This window comes from Rattus norvegicus, chromosome 2, assembly GCF_021556685.1.
Source record: "Rattus norvegicus strain SHRSP/BbbUtx chromosome 2, alternate assembly SHRSP_T2T, whole genome shotgun sequence".
Lineage (NCBI taxonomy): Eukaryota > Metazoa > Chordata > Mammalia > Rodentia > Muridae > Rattus > Rattus norvegicus.
The window spans coordinates 125,100,785-125,124,627 of NC_141535.1; the positions used below are offsets into that span (position 1 = coordinate 125,100,785).

At 40.6% G+C, this 23,843-nt stretch overlaps 1 protein-coding gene and 1 long non-coding RNA gene across 4 annotated transcripts; both read right to left on the reverse strand.

Annotated features, from left to right (window-relative positions):
- Positions 1-441: 441 nt before the first annotated feature.
- On the reverse strand, positions 442-23,779 carry LOC147996227 (uncharacterized). 2 transcript variants are annotated; one of them, XR_015674452.1, is made up of 5 exons: positions 23,635-23,779; positions 8,608-8,727; positions 8,156-8,260; positions 3,234-3,341; positions 442-836 (listed from the first exon to the last, which is right to left on the reverse strand). It is a non-coding gene; the product is annotated as an uncharacterized LOC147996227 (long non-coding RNA). The 2 variants fall into 2 exon arrangements; XR_015674455.1 differs by lacking the exon at positions 8,608-8,727.
- Positions 4,604-6,905, reverse strand: Fundc2-ps1 (FUN14 domain containing 2, pseudogene 1). Of its 2 annotated transcripts, none has more exons than XR_015674449.1 (2): positions 5,817-6,898; positions 4,604-5,378 (listed from the first exon to the last, which is right to left on the reverse strand). XR_015674449.1 is itself a non-coding variant. In XM_087640358.1 (2 exons), the coding sequence occupies exons 1-2, from the start codon at positions 6,701-6,703 to the stop codon at positions 5,287-5,289; spliced, it is 531 nt and encodes a 176-aa protein (XP_087496484.1). In that variant the 5' UTR covers positions 6,704-6,905; the 3' UTR covers positions 4,604-5,286. The 2 variants fall into 2 exon arrangements, 1 of the variants encoding a protein (XP_087496484.1); XM_087640358.1 differs by having other exon boundaries at positions 6,265-6,905.
- Positions 23,780-23,843: the final 64 nt, after the last annotated feature.

Sequence of the window (23,843 nt, forward strand, 5' to 3'; positions counted from 1 at the left end):
CTAAACACTCAACCGACTCAGATGCTGTTTACTTCCTAGTCGCTTTCCCTGCCATTGGCCTTGTCACCTAATTGGTGCCAGAAGTCATTGTGTGTCTCATGTTTTCTTAACTGAAGATAACATTGTCCTGTGATTTCATTGGATCACATCTATCCTAGGAGATGTGTAAAACAGACACATGTCTATGTTATTATGACCTGGGGTCGAGATAAGTTACCTGTTACCTCTCAGAGTTGGGACCCAGACTCAATTCTTGAATTCATATGAGCGCTTAGGGTTTGTCCTGCTCAAGAGTTCTCTGTTATGTGGTATTGCCATCACTTCTCCTTAGATCTTTCATTTATGATCATCTAATGTGTAGCCTACTAGAGAACAGTTAAACTTGACTGTTATTTATCCTCCGAATCCAGTCCTGATTATTAGACACTTCATTGTATCCAGTACTGCAGATTTATTTATAGTAACAGAAATGCAGATTTGTGTAATTGGAAAATAAAGTACTTTTTAAACCACAATATGCTTCCTGTGTCGTGGTTATCTTTTTTGATCCCTGGACATTGGCACAATTTTTGGCACTTATAGAATAGAACAAAAAATATTTAACATTCCATCAAACAGAATGTGGTGTATGTTGAAAGAAATCTTACATGGTCCCCTCATTTCATCCCTACAATGGTTTTCTAAAGGGGAGAAGAATTGACACAGGTAGACAAAGAAGTGAATGGCTTAGAGAATTAGTAGATTGCTGAGGGCTGCACAGCAAACCAACAGTGGCTTGAATTCAAGAAGCAGGACTCCTCTGACAGCAAAACCTGTGCTGTTTACCACCAGGTTTCCTGTAAACAGAATACCAAGAATAACTTCTCAGATTTCTTAATAGAAGAGCAAGCATTTAGTGTGTATCTAAATGAAATCGTTTGTAGCTCCGCATTAGGACAAGCATAGTTTTCCACCTTACAGTTGAGGTGGCTCAAGGTCACACAGCTAGTGGAGAACTCAGGTCCTTCCATTACAGTCTCCAAGTGATGACTTCAGACAACAAAAACACATTCAGAGAGTACATAGACAAGTCCTGATGTCTAAATAAACTCATTTCTCAGAATGTATAAGTAGCAATCAAAGCAAACATGGGGAGGAAAGCAGTTTTTGTTTGTTTTTTGTTTCTTTTTAAGTAGCCCATCCAATAAGAGCAAAAGTTGAAGGTATTGAACCTTTCTGAATGTGTTAATCAAAAACATGGGACTTGTTGGCTATGTGTGCCTCAACTGCACCTCCTTTTCTCTTCTGACGATGCTAGCGATTGAACTAAGCCTTTCAAATGCTCATAGGAAAATTATCAACTGAGTTGTACACCCAACCCCTTGTTGGTTTTTCTTGAATGATACTTACATCCTTCCCAAACACTTATTTTCCTACTCTTCTTCAGTATAAAAGTAATTGAATTAGTTACCTAAGGGTAGCTGACACTTTTTCTGTGAGTGTGTGTGTATGTATGTATGTGTGTGATTTTAAAGTGTGAAATGGTTTGGTGAGATGATCCAGAGGTTAAAAGCACTTATGGCTCTGGCAGAGAATCAGAATTCAATTCCCCGCATCTAAATAGTAACTGTCATCCAATTCTAGGGATCTGATGCCCCCCTTCAGACTTCAACAAGCATTAGGCACATACATACATGCAGGCAAATACTCACACATTTAAAAGAAACGAAAATTAGGTCTCTTTGGAGGTGGGTAAGAGGGAAGTTAATGTACATGGGTAGATTAAAAAATTATTTTATATCCAATAAAAAAAGGAAAAATATTTTGTTAAAAAGTTATTTTGCAGTACACAGGTACTATAGAGCATGTGAGGACAGCTTGCAGGAATGGGTTTCTCACCACGATGACAATTTTGAAATTTACTTATGCCTTTGAGGTACACACACTTAAAAGTGTAGGAAGAACCACGCAGCAGTAGCACACGGGGGAAGCAGAGGGAGGATACTTTCTATGACTTAGAGGCAAGCCAGGGCTACACAGAGAATCCCAGTCTCAAAAACAAAACAATCTATGAAGAAAAGTAATGTTTGTTTATATACTTAGATATCAAAGTAATAGATTAAAAAATACTAGATAGAGTAATATTAGTAGATGGTGAGTGCCATGTTGGCAATAAAGCTTATTTCTAGGAAAGACATTCTGTTCCTTGGCACTGTCATTGCACTCCTATTTTTGTTCCACTTTATTTCTCCCCTTTACACTTGCTATTTAAAAACATAGATGGCCCTTGTATCCATCTTGCTTGGTGCTTTAAAATTGGCTGCTACTTCTACAGGATCTTGCTGGTGTCTTACTTGACCTCAGGGCTTTTAGTATCTGGAATAGCTCCAGATGGCACTTTAATGTAAACTGATGTTGTCTTTATCCCAACTTAGAAGATTCATAGTTCTGGATATTCTGAACGTAGCCAGCTCTGCATAGAAAGATTTTCTTAGAGGATATGGGAATAGCTCAGTGGGTAACAGCACTTTTTATACAAGCAGGAGGATCTGAGTAGAAGGCAGCAGCACTTTTGTAAAAGGCTGGTCACTGATGCATGTGTCTATACTACTCCCACCATCTGAATGATGTAACTGGCATCTAAATCTATATACACGCAGCACACACATACACACACACACACCCCCAAAAAGAAGGAACTATATCATTTAGAGATTCAGAAATTCATTTTTTACTGTTCTGAGACTGAAATGGGATTTAACAATAATACCAAATTTGAAAACCAAATACATAATAAGCTCTGTATGTGTTCGATATCTGTTCTTTACCTGTGAATTGTTGCTAGTAGGTAAATATAGCAAGGGAATATGCTGCCTCTAGCCTTGAAGTGGTTTATTACATAAGAAAACAAAGTAACTTGGGAAAATTTTGTTGTCTTGGGTTTAAAAACAAAAGGACTGAACAATTTGCTATATAGTGAATATTATTCATTACAAAATGATTGATAATTCTTTGTCATTATGTGCTTCAATCCACACGCAGAAATTAATGTAATTTTTAAAAAGTGCTCTTGGCATGTTGGCATTTGCCTTTAAAACACATGGGTCAGAGACAGATCTCTGAGTTTGAAGCCAGCCTGATCTATATAGTGAGTCCCAGGACAGCCAGAGCTGTGTAGAGGGAACTTGTCTGAAACAAACAAACAAACAAACAAACAAACAAAGAAAAAAAGAAGTCAAATAGTTCTTGGATACCTTACTGTTTCCTGTTGGAGAATATTTGGGTTTTGTTTCCTCACATAGAATTGATTTAGTGTCATCATGAATGGATATTCCAAAAGTGAATCATCCTAGTGTATGATACTAGAGAAAGACAAAAATATGAGTAATGAGTATATGAACCATTACAAAAGATCAAAGTAGTAAAATATTTGAATCAATGTTAGCTTCCTGTCTCTGTGACAAAATACCTCAAAAACCAACCTAAACCGAAAGAAAGAAATTAAACATTTTTCTAGTACAATGGAAACACCATGACCAAGGCAACTTCTAGAAGAGTTTATTTGGGGGGTATAGTTTCAGAAGGTGAGTCAGTGACTATTGTGGTGAGAATGTGGCAGCAGGCAGGTATGGTGCTAGAACAGTAGCTAAGAGCTCACATCCTCGTCAGCAATGATGAGGCAAAGTAAACTAACTGGGAATGATGTAGGTTTTTGGAACCTCAAAGCCCACCTCCAGTGATACACCTCTAACAAGGCTATGCAAGCCTCCTAATCTTCCCAAATAGTTCTACCAGCTAGGATCCAAGTATTCAAATATATGAGCCTATGGGGTCATTTTTATTCAAACTACCACAAAAAGGTTATCTGGGCTCAGGGTTTCAGAGTTAGTGTTCATTAGATGGCTTTGCTTTTAGGCCTGTAGCAAGGAAGAACATCATGACCCAGAATGTGTGCCAGAGAAGGTCCTTTCCAGTCATGGACCGAGAAGGAGGGAGATAGATACAAGGACACACAGAAGAGACCCAGGCTCTTGATATACCTCAAGCACACATACCCAGGAACTAAACCACTTCATAAGGTTGAGCCGCCTCCCTATAAACTGAGCACCAAGTCTTTAGCACACCCAGAGGACATTTCAGAACCAAACCATAATAACTGTTCATCATTTAGAGTTATATTTTGTTAAAATATAAGTCCATCCTACCCCATATATTAAAAGACCTGAGCTCATTGGCAGTATGGAACATTATTTTATCTTGTGTATGTATGTATAAACACATGTTGTGGTGTGTAAGTGGAGGCCAGAGGACAACTTACAGAAGTCAGTTCTCCTTTCAAACATGTATGCCCTGGGGATCAAAGAGGTATCAGGCATGGTGGCCAGTGCTTTTAAGGACTACTGAGTCTTCTCACCAGCCCTAGATTTTGTTAATTGGGTAAAGAATACACTGACTTAAATGATTTTAATAATTGTTTTAGTAGAATATGTATATAGTGGAGATATGGGGATTATAACATTTAAGAAAATCTTCCAGTCGTATAAGGTGGAGGTAATGATTAGAAGTTTGAGGTCAGCCTGGATTACATGCGATCCGGTTTCAAAAAGAAAAACATGAAAACCAATTTTCATTTACCTTTGTTTAATAAATGAAACACAAAGTACTAATGGCGAATTTACTGTGCAAAGGAGGTGTAAGTGAATGGAAGAATAGAAACATGATTTAAACACACTGTAAAGAGCCAGTTGGCTTATAAACAAGTGGTTCCTCAGGTCTATGGAGTCTGTTGTTTTGGTATGGTTTGTTGTTATTTTGAATTTGTATGGGTTCTCTATTCCCCTCTGGTGGAAATATGAAGATTTTATCCGGGTATTAAAGGTTTAAACCTATACTCAAAAGCTGAAAAGTACAGTTAGTTTCTTCTTCCCATGTAGCATACAGTTTCCAAGGTTGGTCTTTAAGGTCATTGTTTTCTGGCACTCACAGTGTCGAGTTTGGGCTGGACCCATGATTTTTCTTTCTAGTCAACAGAAAATGGAAACATCAATTGCACTCACACACTCGCCCTTTCTGCAGAGGTGTTAGACTCCCAGGGTGTACTCTCCCCCCGTATGGAGAAGTCTGCCGGTTTTGAGTTGTATGGAGAGAGCAAAGTCAGTGTGAGATGAAGAACTGTGGATAGCCTCCCAGAGCTGAGTGTGTCCTCTGCTGACAAAGGACAAAATGTGAATAAATCCTAAAGTTGCAAGTATACAAATTGTACCCCAAACCTAAGACCCCAAAGCAGATTCTTCTCCACTGAAGCGTCTAGATGAGAATTTCACACAGCTGATATTTGATTGAAGAAGACGAGGCCCTGATGCACAAAACACAATTAGATAGGTCCTTGTAACCTATTCCTGGAGGAAAAGGCAAATGAGAAGATTGAGAAGGGGCAAAGTAGACTCAAGAGGTGTGTTCTTCAGTTCTTTCTTAAGGTCCTGGGGCAGCTGTTCCTGGTGGCTTGGGCCTGTAATCCCACCTCTTCAGGAAGCTGATAAATGAGGATGCCAAGTACTAGGCCAGCTAGAGAAATTTAGTAAGATCTTCTCTCAAAATAAAAAGTACCCAAAAGGTTGAGACTATAGCTCAGGAATAGCCCTTGCCTAGTATGAGCAAGGCCCTAGGGGCACCCCAACCACCCCCTTCCAAAAAAGGACCCAAAAAATAGATCCTAGTATTTAAGTTATGGCCCTTTTTGAAGTGTCACACTTCTGAGTCATTAAGTAAGATAACTATTATAATTATAGTTTATTGGGGTAACTGGCAAGAGGAAAAGAAAGCATTAATCAATTTACTTGTAAAATTCTGTAAGGAGACTGTTCCCCTAAAGTAGCTGGCTAGTACATGGTACTCCCACAACTGTCCCTGCTGTGTTTTCTTTCTTCCCGTGCTCAAAGTCAAATATATTCAGTTCCTTTCCATGAAGAGCATAGTAAGGTAATTGTGCGTCGCTCTTCCAGCTCAACTGCTAGGGACAGGTCTTAAAGATGTTTTAGGGCAGATTGTACACACAGCAAAAGGACCGTTCTTGTTGGCCTCCAGATGGAGAGCATACTTCCCCCTTTGCTTGTCAAGCCCACAAAAGCCTGTGTAAAATTGCATGGGCAAGATGCCTATGGATGCGGTTCAGATTTACAATAGAGAGGAGGGCCTGAAGAGGAGGAAGAGTCTGGATTTTCCTAGGATGGAGTGTTGAGGCTGGTGAACTGTGGAAGTGAAGCGATACCCATTAGGATGCCATACCGAGCAGAAAGCCTCCAAAAAATCCTCCAGTAACTAAAACATTCTTCTTTACAAAGCACACCATCTCCTCGGCTTTGCTCTTGACTTCAGTTGGTATTTGGGCGCTCTTCCGAATCGTCAGCTGCTCCTTGGCTTTTTTCATGTCCTTCTCTACTCGAGTCCAGTCAATTTTGACATAGCCAGTATGGTTTGCAAGCTGGAGGAGAAAAAAGCCCCCTCCCACTGCTGTGGCAGCCAGCTTTCCAACTTTCTGGAATATGAAGCCAGTGCACCAGCCAGTGACGCCTCCAATGAGGAGCTGGGTCGCCATGTTATACTTCTCACCTGAAGACCGACTCTCATGCCCGAAAAGCTTGCGCCACCAAGGCTGGTTTTTGCCAAATTCTGTAAGATCCAGTGCCTCATAAGCATCAAAGTGCCCTTCACTGGCGGACGTCATGGTTGTAAACTGGTTGCGGTTGGAGAAGTGTAGTTGGGCAGTAAAGGATGAGACTGAGAGCCACGGTTGCGGTTGTGGTGGTGATGTTGGTCGTTGTCATGGCCGGCTGGCTTTCCGCACATGGGTAGATCTGTCCATTCCCACGGCCGTGGCAGAAGAGGGCTGGTAGAGCGCGAGCTTCAGCTTTCCCCCAGCTCCAGCTGCGTCACAAAGCCACCTTGGCCTTTATTTCGTAAGAAATAAAGAAATAAAAAACTAACCTAGTTGTGTGCGTTCAGATTGGTAAAGCAAAATATATTTTAAATAGTTGTTGAAGGATTTGAAATTTTGCAAAAGAAAATGGATTCCAATTGAATACTTAAACAAGAGATTTGTTAAGTACACCAAGGTTTTCTTTATATATAGCCTTTGCCTGCATATGTGACTTCAGGCCAGAAGAGGGCACCAGATCTCATTACAGATGGTTGTGAGCCACCATGTGGTTGCTGGGAATTGAACTCATGACCTCTGGAAGAGCAGTCAATGCTCTTAACCGCTGAGCCATCTCTCCAGCCCAACACCAAAGTTTGTTTTATACATTTAACTGGAAGCATTTTACAGGAAATTCAAATGAACGATGTCACATGAGAAGCGTTGTTCGTTTTCATTTTACAAGAGACACTCTGTGAATTTATTTGGGATTACACAGGTGATTACAACCCAGATGTGTGCACTGTGATAGATGTATCCAAGGAGACTGAGACAAGTGAAAACTTTTTAAAGTTCTCTCATTATATTATATCCTGAATGCAGTCTGTCTGTCCCGGGTCATGCCTGCCTCCCCCAGCTTCATCTACTTCTTTTCTCTTCAGAAAAGGGCAGTCTGCCTATACATATCAACCAAACATGGCACATCAAGTTACTAGTGAAAACTTTTAAGACAAAGGAAGTACAGATACGTCATTTAGAAACAAAAATTCATTGGTTACAGCAGCATGCTGCCAGCAGTGCTATGTTTGCTTGGAGAAGGAGATCGTCACAAAAGTAATTCTGATTTAATATTGTGGTGTTCAGACAGCAGGAACTATACACCCAGGGCTATCTATCACTGGAAAGACGTGGGCAGAAATAGGCTTAATGCAAAGCTGTGGGCTTGACAGTTTTTGGGATAGCCTAAGGAAAACAGGTATCCAGTAAAAATTCCTGGTTGTGAGAATTGTGAAGCAGTGGGAACAACTTGCTTTGCTGGTCCAGTGTCTGTCCAGTTGATGGTGGGTTACACTGTATACTATTCAAGGAAAACTTAAGGCATTCAGGAATGTTGCCTGAAATTCTAAGATTGGGAGAGCTGAAGCAAAAGAAATGCCACAAATTTGAGGCCAATCCCCAAGCTACCAACAACCTTGGACTACAGAGGTAGATATTATCTCAAAAAGAACAAGGCAAAGCAAACCTGAGTGTAGTGGTTCGTACCTATAACCCAGAGCTTGGCAGGCAGAGATAGAGGATCAGGAGTTCAGGGGTGACCTCCGTTACATAGTGAGTTGAATACAGACTGTACTGCTTGAGGCCCTTGCCCTAAGGAAGGAAAACATTAAATTGAACTTTTCAATGTATCAAAACGCAAAGTCCAGGTAGAAGTCATTCAATTTTTTTGAAGAAATAAATATTAAAGTTTATTGATACAAATGTAATGTTTCATATCATATATCTGTACAGTTAAAGTTTAATCTGAATCATGTGTCATCCATACATATCTGAACTTTATCTTTATTTTTATAGTGTTGGGGATCGAACCTGGGGTTTCATGCCTGTTAAGCAAGAACTCTGCCTCAGTGACATCTTTTAATTGGGAAAGGTTGAGCTAGATATTAAAATTTTCTGAGCAATGTTTGAGAAATAAGCTGGGTGATGGCGGCACACACCTTTAATCTCAGCACTCAGGAGGCAGAAGCAGGGGGATCTCTGAATTTGAGGCCAGCTCGGTCTGTAGATCGAGTTCCGGAACAGCCAGGGCTGCACAGAGAAACCCTGTCTTGAAAAAACTAAAAAGGAAAAAAGGGGAAAGGAAAAATATTTAGAAGTAAACAGTATCCAACTCGAGGTACTACTTACTGTTTGTTCACTGTTAAAGAGTTAGTACGGTGAGCCTGCTAAATCTTGAACATTTTATTATCCCTGAAGTTGAAGTTTGGTCCTTTCCATACATGCAATGTGGCTTAGGATAAATAGCTGTTTTCTCTGTGCCTCAGTTTCCTCTGTATAACTCAGGCAATCTTTTTCAAGTGTCCTTGTATAGCTTAAATAAGAACATGTAGTTGTGTGGTAAATTAAATAGTGCCTGGCTAATACTACAGTACTGTGTGGGTATCATAGGTTAATCTTGCTTTCCAACACACTAGCTCCTTAAGTCACCCCTGCACTTAAGATGAAGAATTCATCGTTTAGTTAGGCTTTAGACTCTTCATTTCTCTACTTTATATCCCAGTTCTTCTAAATCTCCTACTATGTTTCTACAGGGACAGATTCCGGAATTTACTCTTCAGTCTTTAATTTTGCCTGGTATTCAAATAAGTGGTTAGAAAGTTGGCCTGCTGCCTTGATGGCAAGTAAAAATATTTTCAATTAATTTTAAATTTTACTTCTAGATGCTGCTTGGCACTCATGGGTGTAAGCAAGTTAGATATCCTATACCGGAGACTTCTCCTCACCAAACTTTTCATCAGAGGATGGGGAAGGCCAGAAGATCTCAAGAGGTAGAGTGTGCATGCGTGCGTGCGTGTGTGCGTGTGTGCGTGCGTGCGTGCGTGTGTGTGTGTGTTTCATGAGTGCGTGACTGTTTAGTTTTGTGTACTTGCCTGCATGTTACATGTTTGTGTACCACCTCTGTGCCTTGTGCTTGTGGAGGTATGAGGGGTAGAAAGTGCTCTGAACTTAGGGGAGGAAGAATGTTTTTTAAATTGTTTTGTTTCATAAGCAATCAGCTGCATTAATATAAAATCTAAGTTTGTGTAATTGAGTACTTTGAAATAATATCGAAGGGAACTAAATGGGTGGGTTTCACAGTCCATCCCTGATCTTCAGGTGAAGTAAGTATACTTGTATCTTTTACATATTGAATATACTTAGATCTCCTTCATCAAAAGTTCCTCAAAACAAAACAAAAACCACATAGAAACTGAAAAATGTAAGCCTTTCCCACAACTAGAATGTTACATTTGGTCTAGATTTTAAGAATTTCTGTATGATTCAAACTTTGGCAAATATTTTTCTCTTTATAAAACATTCTGTTCATAAAAAGATGCCATTTTTTTCGGTTGTTTAGTTGGCTTGTTCTTTTTTTATTGGATATATTTCTTTATTTACATTTCAAATGTTATTCCCTTTCCCAGTTTCCTGTCCATAAGCCCCCTATCCCTGCCTCATAGGGTGTTACCCTCCCACATCCACCCCACCTTGTTCTTCCTCCCTCCCTGACATTCCCCTGCACTGGGAGTCCAACCTTGGCAGGACCAAAGGCTTCCCCTTCCCCTGGTGCCCCAACAAGTTTATTCTCTGCTACATATGCAGTTGGAGCCTTGGGTCAGTCCATGTATAGTTTTTCGGTAGAGGTTTAGTCCCTGGAAGCTCTGGTTGGTTGGCATTGTTGTTTTTCTGAGATTGCAAGCCCCTTTAGCTCTTCCAATCCTTCCTCTAATTCCTGCAAAGGGATCCCGTTCTCAGTTCAATGGTTTGCTGCTAGCATTCACCACTGTATTGGACATGCTCTGGTTGCGTCTGTCAGGAGAGATCTATATCCAGTCCCTTTCAGCATGCACTTTTTAGCTTCATCAATCTTAACTAGTTTTGGTGGTTGTATATATATATATATATATATATATATATATATATATATATATATATATATGGGCCACATGTGGGGCAAGCTCTGAATGGTTATTCCTTCAGTCTCTGCTCTAAATTTTGCTTCCATATCCCCTCCTATGGATATTTTCCCCCTTTTAAGAAGGAGTGGAAACATCCACATTTTGATCATCCTTCCTGTGTCCTGTGGATTGCATCTTGGGTAATTCGAGCTTTTCAGCTCATATCTACTTATCAGTGAGTGCATACCATGCGTGTTTTTCTGTGATTGGGTTACCTCACTCAGGATGATATTTTCTGATTCCATCCATTTGCCTATGAGTTTCATGAAGTCATTGTTTTTGATTGCTCAGTAGTACTCCATTGTGTAGATGTACCACATTTTTTGAATCCATTCCTCTGTTGAAGGGCATCTGGGTTCTTTTCAGCTTCTGCTACTATAAATAAGGCTACTATGAACATAGTGGAGGGAGCATGTGTCTTTGTTGTATGTTGGAGCATCTTTTGGGTATATGCCCAGGAGTGGTATAGCTGGGTCCTCAGGGAGTGCATAATCCAGTTTTCTGAGGAACCTCCAGATGATTTACAGAGTGGTTATACCATTTTGCAGTCCCCCCAAGAGTGGAAGAGCATTCTTCTTTCTCCACATTCTAGACAGTCACCTGAGTTTTGATCTTAGCCATTCTGACTGGTGTGAGGTAGAATCTCAGGGATGTTTTGATTTGCATTTCCCTGATGACTAAGGATATTGGACATTTCTTTAGGTGCTTCTCAGCCATTCGCTATTCCTTAGCTGAGAATTTTTTGTTTAACTTTATACCCCATTTTTTCATAGGGTTACTTGGCTCTCTGGAATCTACTTCTTTAATTACTTGTATATTTTGGATATTAGCCCTCTATCAGATGTAGGATTCGTAAAAATCTTTTCCCAATCTGTTGGTTGTCATTTTGACCTAATAATAGTGTCCTTTATCTTACAGAAGGTTTGCAGTTTCATAAGGTCATGAGCATAATCCAAAGTACATTTTAAATTCAAAAAGAGTAGAATGGGGCACTCCTGAGACTGCAGAGTGGGAGAAACCACCAATACTGCCCACCCCTGCACACATCCCTGGCCCAAGAGGAAACTGTATACAGCCTCTGGGAAACCGTAGATAGGTGCACTGCAGCTGCAGACCCCCTGCACCCGAGACACCGCCAGAACCTAAAGGGACTGGATTAACAGCTCTCTGCACCCAAATCCCATGGGAGGGAGAGCTAAACCTTCAGAGAGGGAGACAAGCCTGGGAAACCAGAAGAGACTACACTCTGCCCACATTTCTGACGCCAGAGGAAAACACTAAACGCCATCTGGGACCTCGGTGCACGGGGGGATCCCAGAAAGGGCAGCGCAGGCCCTCCTGGTTGCTGCCCTAGTGGAGAGCTCATAAGCAACACCCCGAGAGCAAACTTGAGCCTCGGGACCACAGGTAAGACCAACTTTTCTGCTGCAAGCGACCTGCCTGGTGAACTCAGGACAAACAGAGGCAAAATTCCTCTAGGACCGGACACTTCTGGTTTCTAGCTGGATTCCAAACTTCGCTGAGCCCTGCCCGAAGCCCACTGCTCCTGAACCCCGAGGGAGAGAGAGCTCACCGCCTGGTCAGGTGGGCACTCCTGAGACTGCAGAGCGGGAGAGTCCACCAACACTGCCTACCCCAGCCCACATCCCTGGCCCAAGAGGAAACTGTATACGGCCTCTGGGAAACGGTAGATAAGTGCACTGGAGCTGCAGACCCCCTGCGCCCCAGACACCGCCGGAACCTAAAGGGACTGGATTAACAGCTCTCTGCACCCAAATCCCGTGGGAGGGAGATCTAAACCTTCAGAGAGGGAGACAAGCCTGGGAAACCAGAAGAGACTACACTCGGCCCACATTTCTGACTCACAGAAACACACAGGAACTCTTCAGGCCAACAGGAACAGCCGAAGACCTGTAGACAGGAAAAACTACACGCCCGAAAGTAGAACACTCTGTTCCCATAACTGGCTGAAAGAAAACAGGAAAACAGGTGTACAACACTCCTGTCACACAGGCTTATAGGACAGTCTAACCACTATCAGAATTAGCAGAACAAAGTAACACCAGAGATAATCTGATGGCGAGGGGCAAGTGCAGGAACCCAAGCAACAGAAACCAAGACTACATGGCATCATTGGAGCCCAATTCTCCCACCAAAGCAAACACGGAATATCCAAACACACCAGAAAAGCAAGATCTAGATTTAAAATCATATTTGATCATGATGCTGGAGGACTTCAAGAAAGACATGAAGAACTCCCTTAGAGAAACGCAGGAAAACATAAATAAACAAGTAGAAGCCAATAGAGAGGAATCACAAAAATCCCTGAAAGAATCCAGGAAAACACAATCAAACAATTGAAAAAATTAAAAATGGAAATAGAAGCAATCACGAAAGAACACATGGAAACAACCCTGGATATAGAAAACCAAAGGAAGAGACAAGGAGCCGTAGATACAGGCATCAACAACAGAATACAAGAGATAGAAGACAGAATCTCAGGAGCAAAAGATTCCATAGAAATCATCGACACAACTGTCAAAGATAATGTAAAACGGAAAAAGCTACTGGTTCAAAACATACAGGAAATCCAGGACTCAATGAGAAGATCAAACCTAAGGATAATAGGTATAGAAGAGAGTGAAGACCCCCAGCTCAAAGGACCAGTAAATATCTTCAACAAAATCATAGAAGAAAACTTCCCTAACCTAAAGAAAGAGATGCCCATAAACATACAAGAAGCCTACAGAACTCCAAATAGATTGGACCAGAAAAGAAACACCTCCCGACACATAATAGTCAAAACACCAAATGCACAAAATAAAGAAAGAATATTAAAAGCAGTAAGGGAAAAAGGTCAAGTAACATATAAAAGCAGACCTATCAGAATCACACCAGACTTCTCGCCAGAGACTATGAAAGCCTGAAGATCCTGGACAGATGTCATACAGACCCTAAGAGAACACAACTGCCATCCCAGGTTACTGTACCTGCAAAACTCTCAATTAACATAGATGGAGAAACCAAGATATTCCAAGACAAAACCAAATTTACACAATATCTTTCTACAAATCCAGCACTACAAAGGATAATAAATGGTAAAGCCCAACATAAGGAGGCAAGCTACACCCTAGAAAAAGCAAGAAACTAAACGTCTTGGCAACAAAACAAGGAGAAGAAAAGCACACAAACATAGCCTCACATCCAAATATGAATGTAACAGGAAGCAATAAACACTATTCCTTAATATCTCTCAACATCAATGGTCTCAACTAACCAATAAAAAGACATAGATTAACAAACTGGATATACAGTGAGGACCCTGCATTCTGCTGCCTACAGGAAACACACCTCAGAGACAAAGACAGAAACTACCTCAGAGTGAAAGGCTGAAAAACAACTTTCCAAGAAAATGGTCGGAAGAAGCAAGCTGGAGTAGCCATTCTAATATCGAATAAAGTCAATTTTCAACTAAAAGTCATCAAAAAAGATAAGGAAGGACACTTGATATTCATCAAAGGAAAAATCCACCAAGATGAACTCTCAATCCTAAATATCTATGCCCCAAATACAAGAGCACCTACATACGTAAAAGAAACCTTACTAAAGCACAAAACACACATTGCACCTCACACAATAATAATAGGAGATTTCAACACCCCACTCTCATCAATGGACAGATCATGGAAACAGAAATTAAACAGAGACGTAGACTGACTAAGAGAAGTCATGAGCCAAATGGACTTAACAGATATTTATAGAACATTCTATCCTAAACCAAAAGGATATACATTCTTCTCAGCACCTCATGGTACTTTCTCCAAAATTGACCATATAATTGGTCAAAAAATGGGCCTCAACAGGTACAGAAAGATAGAAATAATCCCATGCGTACTATCAGATCACCACAGCCTAAAGCTGGTCTTCAGTAACAATAAGGGAAGAACGCCCACATATACGTGGAAGCTGAACAATGCTCTAGTCAATAATAACTTGGTCAAGGAAGAAATAAAGAAAGAAATTAAAGACTTCTTAGAATTTAATGAAAATGAAGGTACAACATACCCAAACTTATGGGACATAATGAAAGCTGTGCTGAGAGGAAAACTCATAGCTCTGAGTGCCTGCAGAAAGAAACAGGAAAGAGCATATGTCAACAGCTTGACAGCACACCTAAAAGCTCTAGAACAAAAAGAAGCAAATACACCCAGGAGAAGTAGAAGGCAGGAAATAATCAAACTCAGAGCTGAAATCAACCAAGTAGAAACAAAAAGGACCATAGAAAGAATCAACAGAACCAAAAGTTGGTTCTTTGAGAAAATCAACAAGATAGATAAGCCCTTAGCCAGACTAACTCGAGGACACAGAGAGTGTGTCCAAGTTAACAAAATCAGAAATGAAAAGAGAGACATAACTACAGAAACAGAGGAAATTAAAAAAATCATCAGATCCTACTACAGAAACCTATATTCAACAAAACTTGAAAATCTTCAGGAAATGGACAATTTCCTAGACAGATACCAGGTACCGAAGCTAAATCAGGAACAGATAAACCATTTAAACAACCCCATAACTCCTAAGGAAATAGAAGCAGTCATTAAAGGTCTCCCAACCAAAAAGAGCCCAGGTCCAGACAGGTTTAGTGCAGAATTCTATCAGACCTTCATAGAAGACCTCGTACCAATATTATCCAAACTATTCCACAAAATTGAAACAGATGGAGCACTACCGAATTCCTTCTACGAAGCCACAATTACTCTTATACCTAAACCACACAAAGACACAACAAAGAAAGAGAACTTCAGACCAATTTCCCTTATGAATATCGACACAAAAATACTCAATAGAATTCTGGCAAACCGAATCCAAGAGAACATCAAAACAATCATCCATCATGATCAAGTAGGCTTCATCCCAGGCATGCAGGGATGGTTTAATATAAGGAAAACCATCATCGTGATCCACTATATAAACAAACTGAAAGAACAAAACCACATGATCATTTCATTAGATGCTGAGAAAGCATTTGACAAAATTCAACACCCCTTCATGATAAAAGTCCTGGAAAGAACTGGAATTCAAGGCCCATACCTAAACATAGTAAAAGCCATATACAGCAAACCAGTCACTAACATTAAACTAAATGGAGAGAAACTTGAAGCAATCCCACTGAAATCAGGGACTAGACAAGGCTGCCCACTCTTTCCCTACTTATTCAATATAGTTCTTGAAGTTCTAGCCAGAGCAATCAGACAACAAAAGGAGATCAAGGGGATACAGATTGGAAAAGAAGAAGTCAAAATATCACTATTTGCAGATGATATGATAGTATATTTAAGTGATCCAAAAAGTTCCACCAGAGAACTACTAAAGCTGATAGACAACTTCAGCAAAGTGGCTGGGTATAAAATTAACTCAAATAAATCAGTAGCCTTCCTCTACACAAAAGAGAAACAAGCTGAGAAAGAAATTAGGGAAACGACACCCTTCATAATAGTCCCAAATAATATAAAGTACCTCGGAATGACTTTAACCAAGCAAGTAAAAGATCTGTACAGTAAGAACTTCAAGACACTGAGGAAAGAAATTGAAGAAGACCTCAGAAGATGGAAAGATCTCCCATGCTCATGGATTGGCAGGATTAATATAGTAAAAATGGCCATTTTACCAAAAGCAATCTACAGATTCAATGCAATCCCCATCAAAATTCCAATCCAACTCTTCAGAGAGTTAGACAGAACAATTTCCAAATTCATCTGGAATAACAAAAAAACCAGGATAGTTAAAACTATCCTCAGCAATAAAAGGACTTCCGGGGGAATCACTATCCTGAACTCAAACAGGATTACAGAGCAATTGTGATAAAAACTGCATGGTATTGGTACAGAGACAGACAGACAGACCAGTGGAATAGAATTGAAGACTCAGAAATGAACCCACACATCTATGGTCACTTGATTTTTTTGACAAAGAAGCCAACATCATCAAATGGAAAAAAGATAGCATTTTCAGCAAATGGTACTGGTTCAACTGGAGGTCAGCATGTAGAAGAATGCAGATCGATCCATTCTTATCGCCCTGAACAACGCTTAAGTGCAAGTGGATCAAGGACCTCCACATCAAACCAGATACACTCAAACTAATAGAAGAAAAAGAGGGGAAGAATCTCAATCACATGGGCACTGGAGAAAACTTCCTGAACAAAACACCAATGGCTTATGCTCTAAGATCAAGAATCGACAAATGGGATCTCATAAAACTGCAAAGCTTCTGTAAGGCAAAGAACACTATTGTTAGGAGAAAACTGCAACCAACAGATTGGGAAAAGATCTTTACCAATCCTACAACTGATAGAGGGCTTATATCCTAAATGTACAAAGAACTCATGAAGTTAGACTGCAGGGAGACAAATAACCCTATTACAAATGGGGTTCAGAGCTAAACAAAGAATTCACAGCTGAGGAATGCCGAATGGCTGAGAAACACCTAAAGAAATGTTCAACGTCTTTAGTCATAAGGGAAATGTAAATCAAAACAACCCTGAGATTTCACCTCACACCAGTCAGAATGGCTAAGATCAAAAACTCTCGCAACAGCAGAGTATGTGGAGAAAGAGGAACACTCCTCCATTGTTAGTGGGATTGCAGACTGGTACCACCATTCTGGAAATCAGTCTGGAGGTTCCTCAGAAAATTGGACATTGTACTACCTGAGGACCCAGATATGCCTCTCTTGGGCATATACCTAAAAGATGCTCCAACATATAACAAAGACACATGCTCCACTATGTTCATAGCTGCCTTATTTATAATAGCCAGAAGCTGGAAAGAACCCAGATGCCCTTCAACAAAGGAATGGATACAGAAGATGTGGTACATGTACACAATGGAATACTACTCAGCTATCAAAAAAATGACTATAAAATTCATAGGCAAATGAATGGAACTAAAAAATATCATCCTGAGTGAGGTAACCCAATCACAGAAAAACACACATGGTGTGCACCCAAATGATCGAATTACCCTAGATGCACAGAACACATTAAACTCAAGAAGGATGACCAAAATGCAGATGCTTCACGCTTTCTTTAAAAGCGGAACAAGAATATCCTTGGGAGGGGATAGGGAGGCACCATTTAGAACAGAGGCTGAAGGAACGCCCATTCAGAGCCTGCCCCACATGTGGCCCATACATAATAGCCACCAAACTAGATAAGATAGATGAAGCAAAGAAGTGCAGGCTGACGGGAGCCGGACATAGATCTCTCCTGAGAGACACAGACAGAACATGGCAAATATATAGGTGAATGCCAGCAGGAAACCACTGAACTGAGAACGGGACCCCTGTTGAAGGATTCAGAGAAAGGACTGAAAGAGCTTGAAGGAACTTGAGACCTGATATGAACAACAATGCCAATCAACCAGAGCTTCCAGGGACTAAGCCACTACCAAAGACTATACATGGACTGACCCAGGGCTCCAACTGCATAGATAGCAATAAGTAGCCTAGTAAGGGCATCAGTGGAAGGGGAAGCCCTTGGTCCTGCCAAGACTGGACCCACAGTGAACTGGATTCTTGGAGGAAGGATGGTAAGGGAGGGAGGATTGGGAGGGGAACACCCATATAGAATGGGAGGGGGAGGGGTTAGGGGGATGTTGGCCTGGAAACCTGGAAAGGGAATAACACTTGAAATGTAAATAAGAAATATTTAATTTAATAAAGATGTGAAAAAAAAGAAAAACATTTTTCAAAGCAATTATTTTATTTTTATTCCCTTTCAAGTTTTCATGTTTCTATGTTTTGTGTGTGCATATGGTGACCTGATGGCAGATAGGGCCAGTCTGGCTAGCCAGGTTGCTCTGGGTCGCCTGTCTCTTACTTTTGATTCTGGAATTACAGGTGGGCCATTATAATCACATGACGTTTACATGAGTTGATAGGTATTCAAAGTCTAGTCCTCTGGTTTGCACAGCAAGCATTTTAGCTGCTGAGCCATTTCCACAACTCCCGTTTCCTATTGCTAAATGCAAGAGAAATGTGTTAATCTAACAGGATGAATGAACAAAATTTCTCAAGAAAGATACATAAAGTAGTCATAAGAAATAGACCTCCCCAAAGGGGATATATGAAAAATTAATTAATATCAGGGATGGTGAGATGGGTAAAGGTTCCTGCCCAATGACCTGAATTCCCTTCCTGGAATCCATATAGTAGAATTAGAGACTTCTACAGGTATACTACGGCACACACATGCCTACATACACACAAAAATGAATAAGCAAATACAGTGAAGGTCTATTTTCTACAATTACTCTCATGTTTCTGACATTCTTTCTTGATGGACGCATATTACTTTTGCTATGAGCTTTTCTGGCTTGAATGATATAACCTAAGACAGTGCCAGCCTGGAACTTCCTGGAGCACTGCCCTTTGCAGTGACATAAATTGCCAAGTAAGTTCTACTTGTGGACCAAAGAGCATATGGTGACACAGCAGACTGGATTTTGTCTTCTGAATAAACTTGTACCGTGGACTAAAAGTGAGTATATAATTGATATCCTACCTCTGTTACGTAGGACATACAGCCATAGCTATATGGTGAGACCCTAGTTCAAATAAAACCAAAAGCTTTCCTAGCCCAAAGGCAGTTACGTGTTCAGTGCCAACCTTGGCTATTTCGTGAATGCAGGGCACCCTGGGCTATAGCGTGCACAAAGGAAACAAAAACAAGCTTTTCTTGACAAGCCCATAATAGGAGCACTAAGAAACAGAGGCATAACAGCAGTGCTGTTTTCACCCTCAAAGTCAAGACTGGGGGTCACATCTCAGGCTACATAGAACTTCAAGGTCAGCCTGGGCTCCAAGACACTCAGGAAAGAAAAATGGGCACGATGCTGAGAGGATGGCAAGCTCTACATCAGCATGGGATATGCAGCAAGACTTTGTCTCCTCTTTTTTTTTTAATTTCCCTTGTTACATTTTAGATTTACTTTTCTGAGCATGAATGTTTTGCCTTCGTGTGTGTCTGTGCTCTGCACTCCGTCTGGCATTCCCCATCATGGGGGCCTGGAATCCTGCACTTCAGATGAATACATTAGCTCTTCCTGGGATTACTTCTGAGACAGTGACTAAGAAACAGTCCAGGAATCAGGATTTTGAGATACCCTCTGATGAACTGACCCAGACCTAGAAGTCGACTGTAACATGACCAGAGACAGGTCCAGGAAAATTCTGCTTTGTTTTGGGATATAGGCTACATGAAACCCTGCTGTCCCAGGCTGACCTCAAACTTACAGAGATTTGCCTGCCTCTGCCTCCCAAAGTGCTGGGACAGTTCTAAACTAGAGATTAGAACCAACACATGAAAGGTGACTGGCTTGTATGAGTATGTGTTTGTTCATTACATTATTAAACTACTAGAGAAACAATGAATACAAAGTATGAGTTAGATAACACTCTTTAGTTGGTGTCTCTAGTTTTATTGATGGAGTTGTGTAAGGGATGGATTTGTTCTTGGAAAAGACAGACTGCAATAACATACTCGTAATAACTGAAACTTCAGTTTGGCAAAAGATACCTCTCTCTCTCTCTCTCTCTCTCTCTCTCTCTCTCTCCCTCTCTCTCTCTCTCATTTTGTGTGTGTTTGTGTGTGTGTGTGTGTGTGTGTGTTTAAAGACATCTGATTGGTGTGAAAAAGACTAATTGGAAACATATTAGGTATTACTTAACTATTTCAGTCTTTCCATGTATTTGAAAGCTTTTAAAGTAATAAATATTTATTATGCTCTTTTTTAATTTAGAACAAATAGCAGGATATGGCTGTTGATTTTCTACATTTATTGTATCTTTTTTATTTTGATGACACAAACGTGTTAGATGGCTTAGACTGGTTTGTACGGACTTCTGCTCTACACGGGTGTAAGAAGAAATACTGAAGCTGGGTGTCAGGACACAGGCCACCACTTAGGAGGCAGAAACAGTAGGATCTCTGTGAGTCTGAAGGTAGCCTTCTCTACATAGCACTTCCAGGCCAACCAGGGCTACATAGTGAGACTCTGTCTAAACAGACAAACAAAACCTAAAACAAACAAGCAAGCAAGCAAAGGAAATGCTGTACATATTTCCAAGGCGATTTGTTTAGCTTTTACCTTTTATCTACTATTTCTGCTCTATCCTGGCATTAGATTTCCTGCTGGAATTCTCTTTCAAGTAAAACTGTGGTGGTCTAGTATTTTGATAACCAGAGCTCGGATTGGCAGAATGTTTAACAAATGTTTGACGTAAAATCCAGAAAAAGTACATAATGCACTGGTGTGGATTGAGCACCTGGGTAAAACTTAATATGAAGAATAAATTTTTCACTGGTTGGGTTTTCTTACACAGAGTCTGGGGCAGAGGAGCACTGTACTTTCAAAATTAAGCTCTGGACTCAATACAGAAAGGCAGAACAGCCAGACTCAGAGCTGGAGAGCAAGAAGGGTATGTGTCCCGAGAGAACAGTACTGAATATAACTGGAGAAATACCAGAGACATGAAAAACATGTGCACTGTAAGACAAGCATACTAGCACTTGCCTGTTACTGTTACTGCATTACGTGGGAGGGAAAGCAGGAAGACCCTCAGCTCAAGTCCAGCCTCTACCAGACTGAGTTGTGAGACAGTCTTTGCTCCAAAGTAAGATCTTACTTGAATGGAAGAACTGAGGGAGGGAGGTGGGAGGAGGAGGGAAGGATGGTAGGAAAGGGGGCGGGGAGGGAGTACAGACATGTAAGGACAGGTGATGTAGTACTATTCCTTTCACAGATGAACACTGAAATAAGAATTTGAAGTGTTTGTAGCATTTCAGAAAACCCTAAGGTCAGGCATGCAAACTGCAATCTGTAGGTGAAATCCAGACATCACCTGCCTTTGGCTAAAACTAGTTTGCAGGTGAATACTTGTTACCAGATGACAAAACACTAACTTGAAAGACCAATTTTCTCATCAATAGATCAACCTACTCACTAAACAATGCACTCATTTAGAATGATTTGTAGATTTTTTCTTCTAAGAATCTATTCTAGCCATGGCTTTGCCTTTCAGCCTGAACAAAGCTAAACTATCTACTAATGGGACTGGTACAGAAAAAGTGGTCAGGCCCTGTTCTCCTAAATAAAATTCATAATGTAAATCAGTTGAGAGCACTAGACACTCTAGAAAAAAAGAAAGATCATGATTAATCAATCTTGCTAGCTACGAAGGGCTGCTGACTAACTAAAAGTAACTTTGTATAGTAAAGTAAAAGTGAACAAACCCTGTGGTTACTCATAATTAGGGAATGAACTTATGATTTTAAATACAGTGTATTTGTTGAATTATTCTGAAAATATCTCCTTTTAATTTTTAAAATGCTAAATATAGAAACTCAATCTGATGAACACTTTATGAGCAGGAACATCTGACTATAGCTGATTCAATCCTAACACAGTCACTTATTTAAAAAGGACAGAAAAGTAGGAGAAAATATGTTTAAGCAAGCTTATTTTACATTAATAATTACAACATATTTTACATTTATATTACAACATACAAAATCATAAAATCACATGTATATGGGTAAGTGTACATCTATGACTCAATGATCCCACACTTTTTCAGGAAAACACAGGGCTGACACAAAAGATAACAGAAAAGAAGCAAGCAGTAAGAGGAATGCTAAGATAGAGAAATGTCACAGACTTATGTGGTCGACAAACAATGTGCTGACCCCCTGTCAGAGCCTGTACATCATAAGCACAAACTTCCATCAAGTATAAATCTCGGTTTACAGGATCACGGCAACTAGAGAGCCTGTTAACAATAGTTGCAAGAAACATAAAGAAGGGTTGCTGAGACATTTCAAAAAGGAGATGAGGTTTGGTCTTCTAGGAGTGGAACTGGCAGGACAACTACAGGGCTGTATAAACTCCAAAAGGATGGCAGCAAAGCAAAAACCAGGGCAGAAGCCAACAGCTTCAAAGAGGCCTGGGGGATGGAGCTCTCTTAAAACAATTTCTAACACTGCTAGTAATTTTAATCACTTCGAGATAAAAAGCAACTCACATACAATTCAATCTATATCCTCTACTTAGTAAATCAAAGACCACAAGGTTTCACTGTGGTTAAAATAAAAGATTGGTGCTAAAGATAGAGAAAAGAGAAAAAAAATCACTTAGTATTGTTACTATATGTTGTTGTCTTCAAATAAAAGACTCAATTAAATAATACTTCTTGCTTCGTAAAGGTAAAAATACATATTGGTACAGTAAGACAGGCCAAAACTTTTCTAAATAACTGCTCATAAACTAGAATCAAAATTGAGAATTACAAGGATGAAAATACTAGTGAAGGGGTTGGGGACTTAGCTCAGTGGTAGAGAGCTTGCCTAGCAACTGCAAGGCCCTGGGTTCGGTCCCCAGCTCAGAAAAAAAGAAAAAAAAAATACTAGTGAAACGCTTAAGAGTAGTCTTTATTTTCTAACTGTGATGTTGAGAAAAGTATGAGTCATTTTAAATGAGTTTATTTGCAAAATATTAAGAAGTTATTAGGTAGGTTAGGAAAAGGTCAGTATCCTGCAGGGTCGGTTAAAAACCGCCATTTAGGGCTTTTGTGACAGTGGTCAGCTATACAGGGTCAACATAATGCAGTGTCTGCTGTAAAAGAGGCAGCTTAGGAAAAATAGAAAGTGAAGAAAACGAAGCTCTCAAGCAGGAATTCCCATAATAGAATTCAGACAGATACTTAAGACAACACAGTCCACACAGGCTACAATGTGAAGCTACCTATGACTTCTACCTGAATCATCCCCCTCTCCAGCTTTCTGGGTACCCAAGTTCTCCAAGTACCAAGCTTGGTATGGGAGTTAAGATTCTCCACCATTCCCAAGTTAATGTGATTACCCCGGAGCCAGTCCTAAACTGCTCGGTGGCGTTTTTGTGCTCGCGCCAGGGCAGCCAGGTTTGGGGCCGCAGCGGTGGACATCCAGTACCCAGATACCCAGCTGTTCACCTGCTGCTCTGGACCAGCCAGGGCCAGGAGGGGCTCCTGCTTGGCCTCGCTTCCCAGGTTCCCCCTACTGACATTCTTCACTAGGCGGCGCGCTGCCCACACTCGGTACACAAGCCCCCTCCCGGCCAGAGCTGTCAAAACACTCGAGCAATTGCGCGTGCGCGCCGCGAGGCCGGAAGCGGACTCGCTGCCTAGGGGAAGTAGGGGCG

Bases quoted from the DNA above. Each gene is read 5' to 3' on its own strand.
- Fundc2-ps1 (XM_087640358.1), bottom strand. From the start codon at position 6,703: ATGACGTCCGCCAGTGAAGGGCACTTTGATGCTTATGAGGCACTGGAT. The intron at 5,379-6,264 runs GTATGGCATCCT...CTTTTCCTCCAG, and splicing joins TTTTGGAGGCTTTCTGCTCG to GAATAGGTTACAAGGACCTA.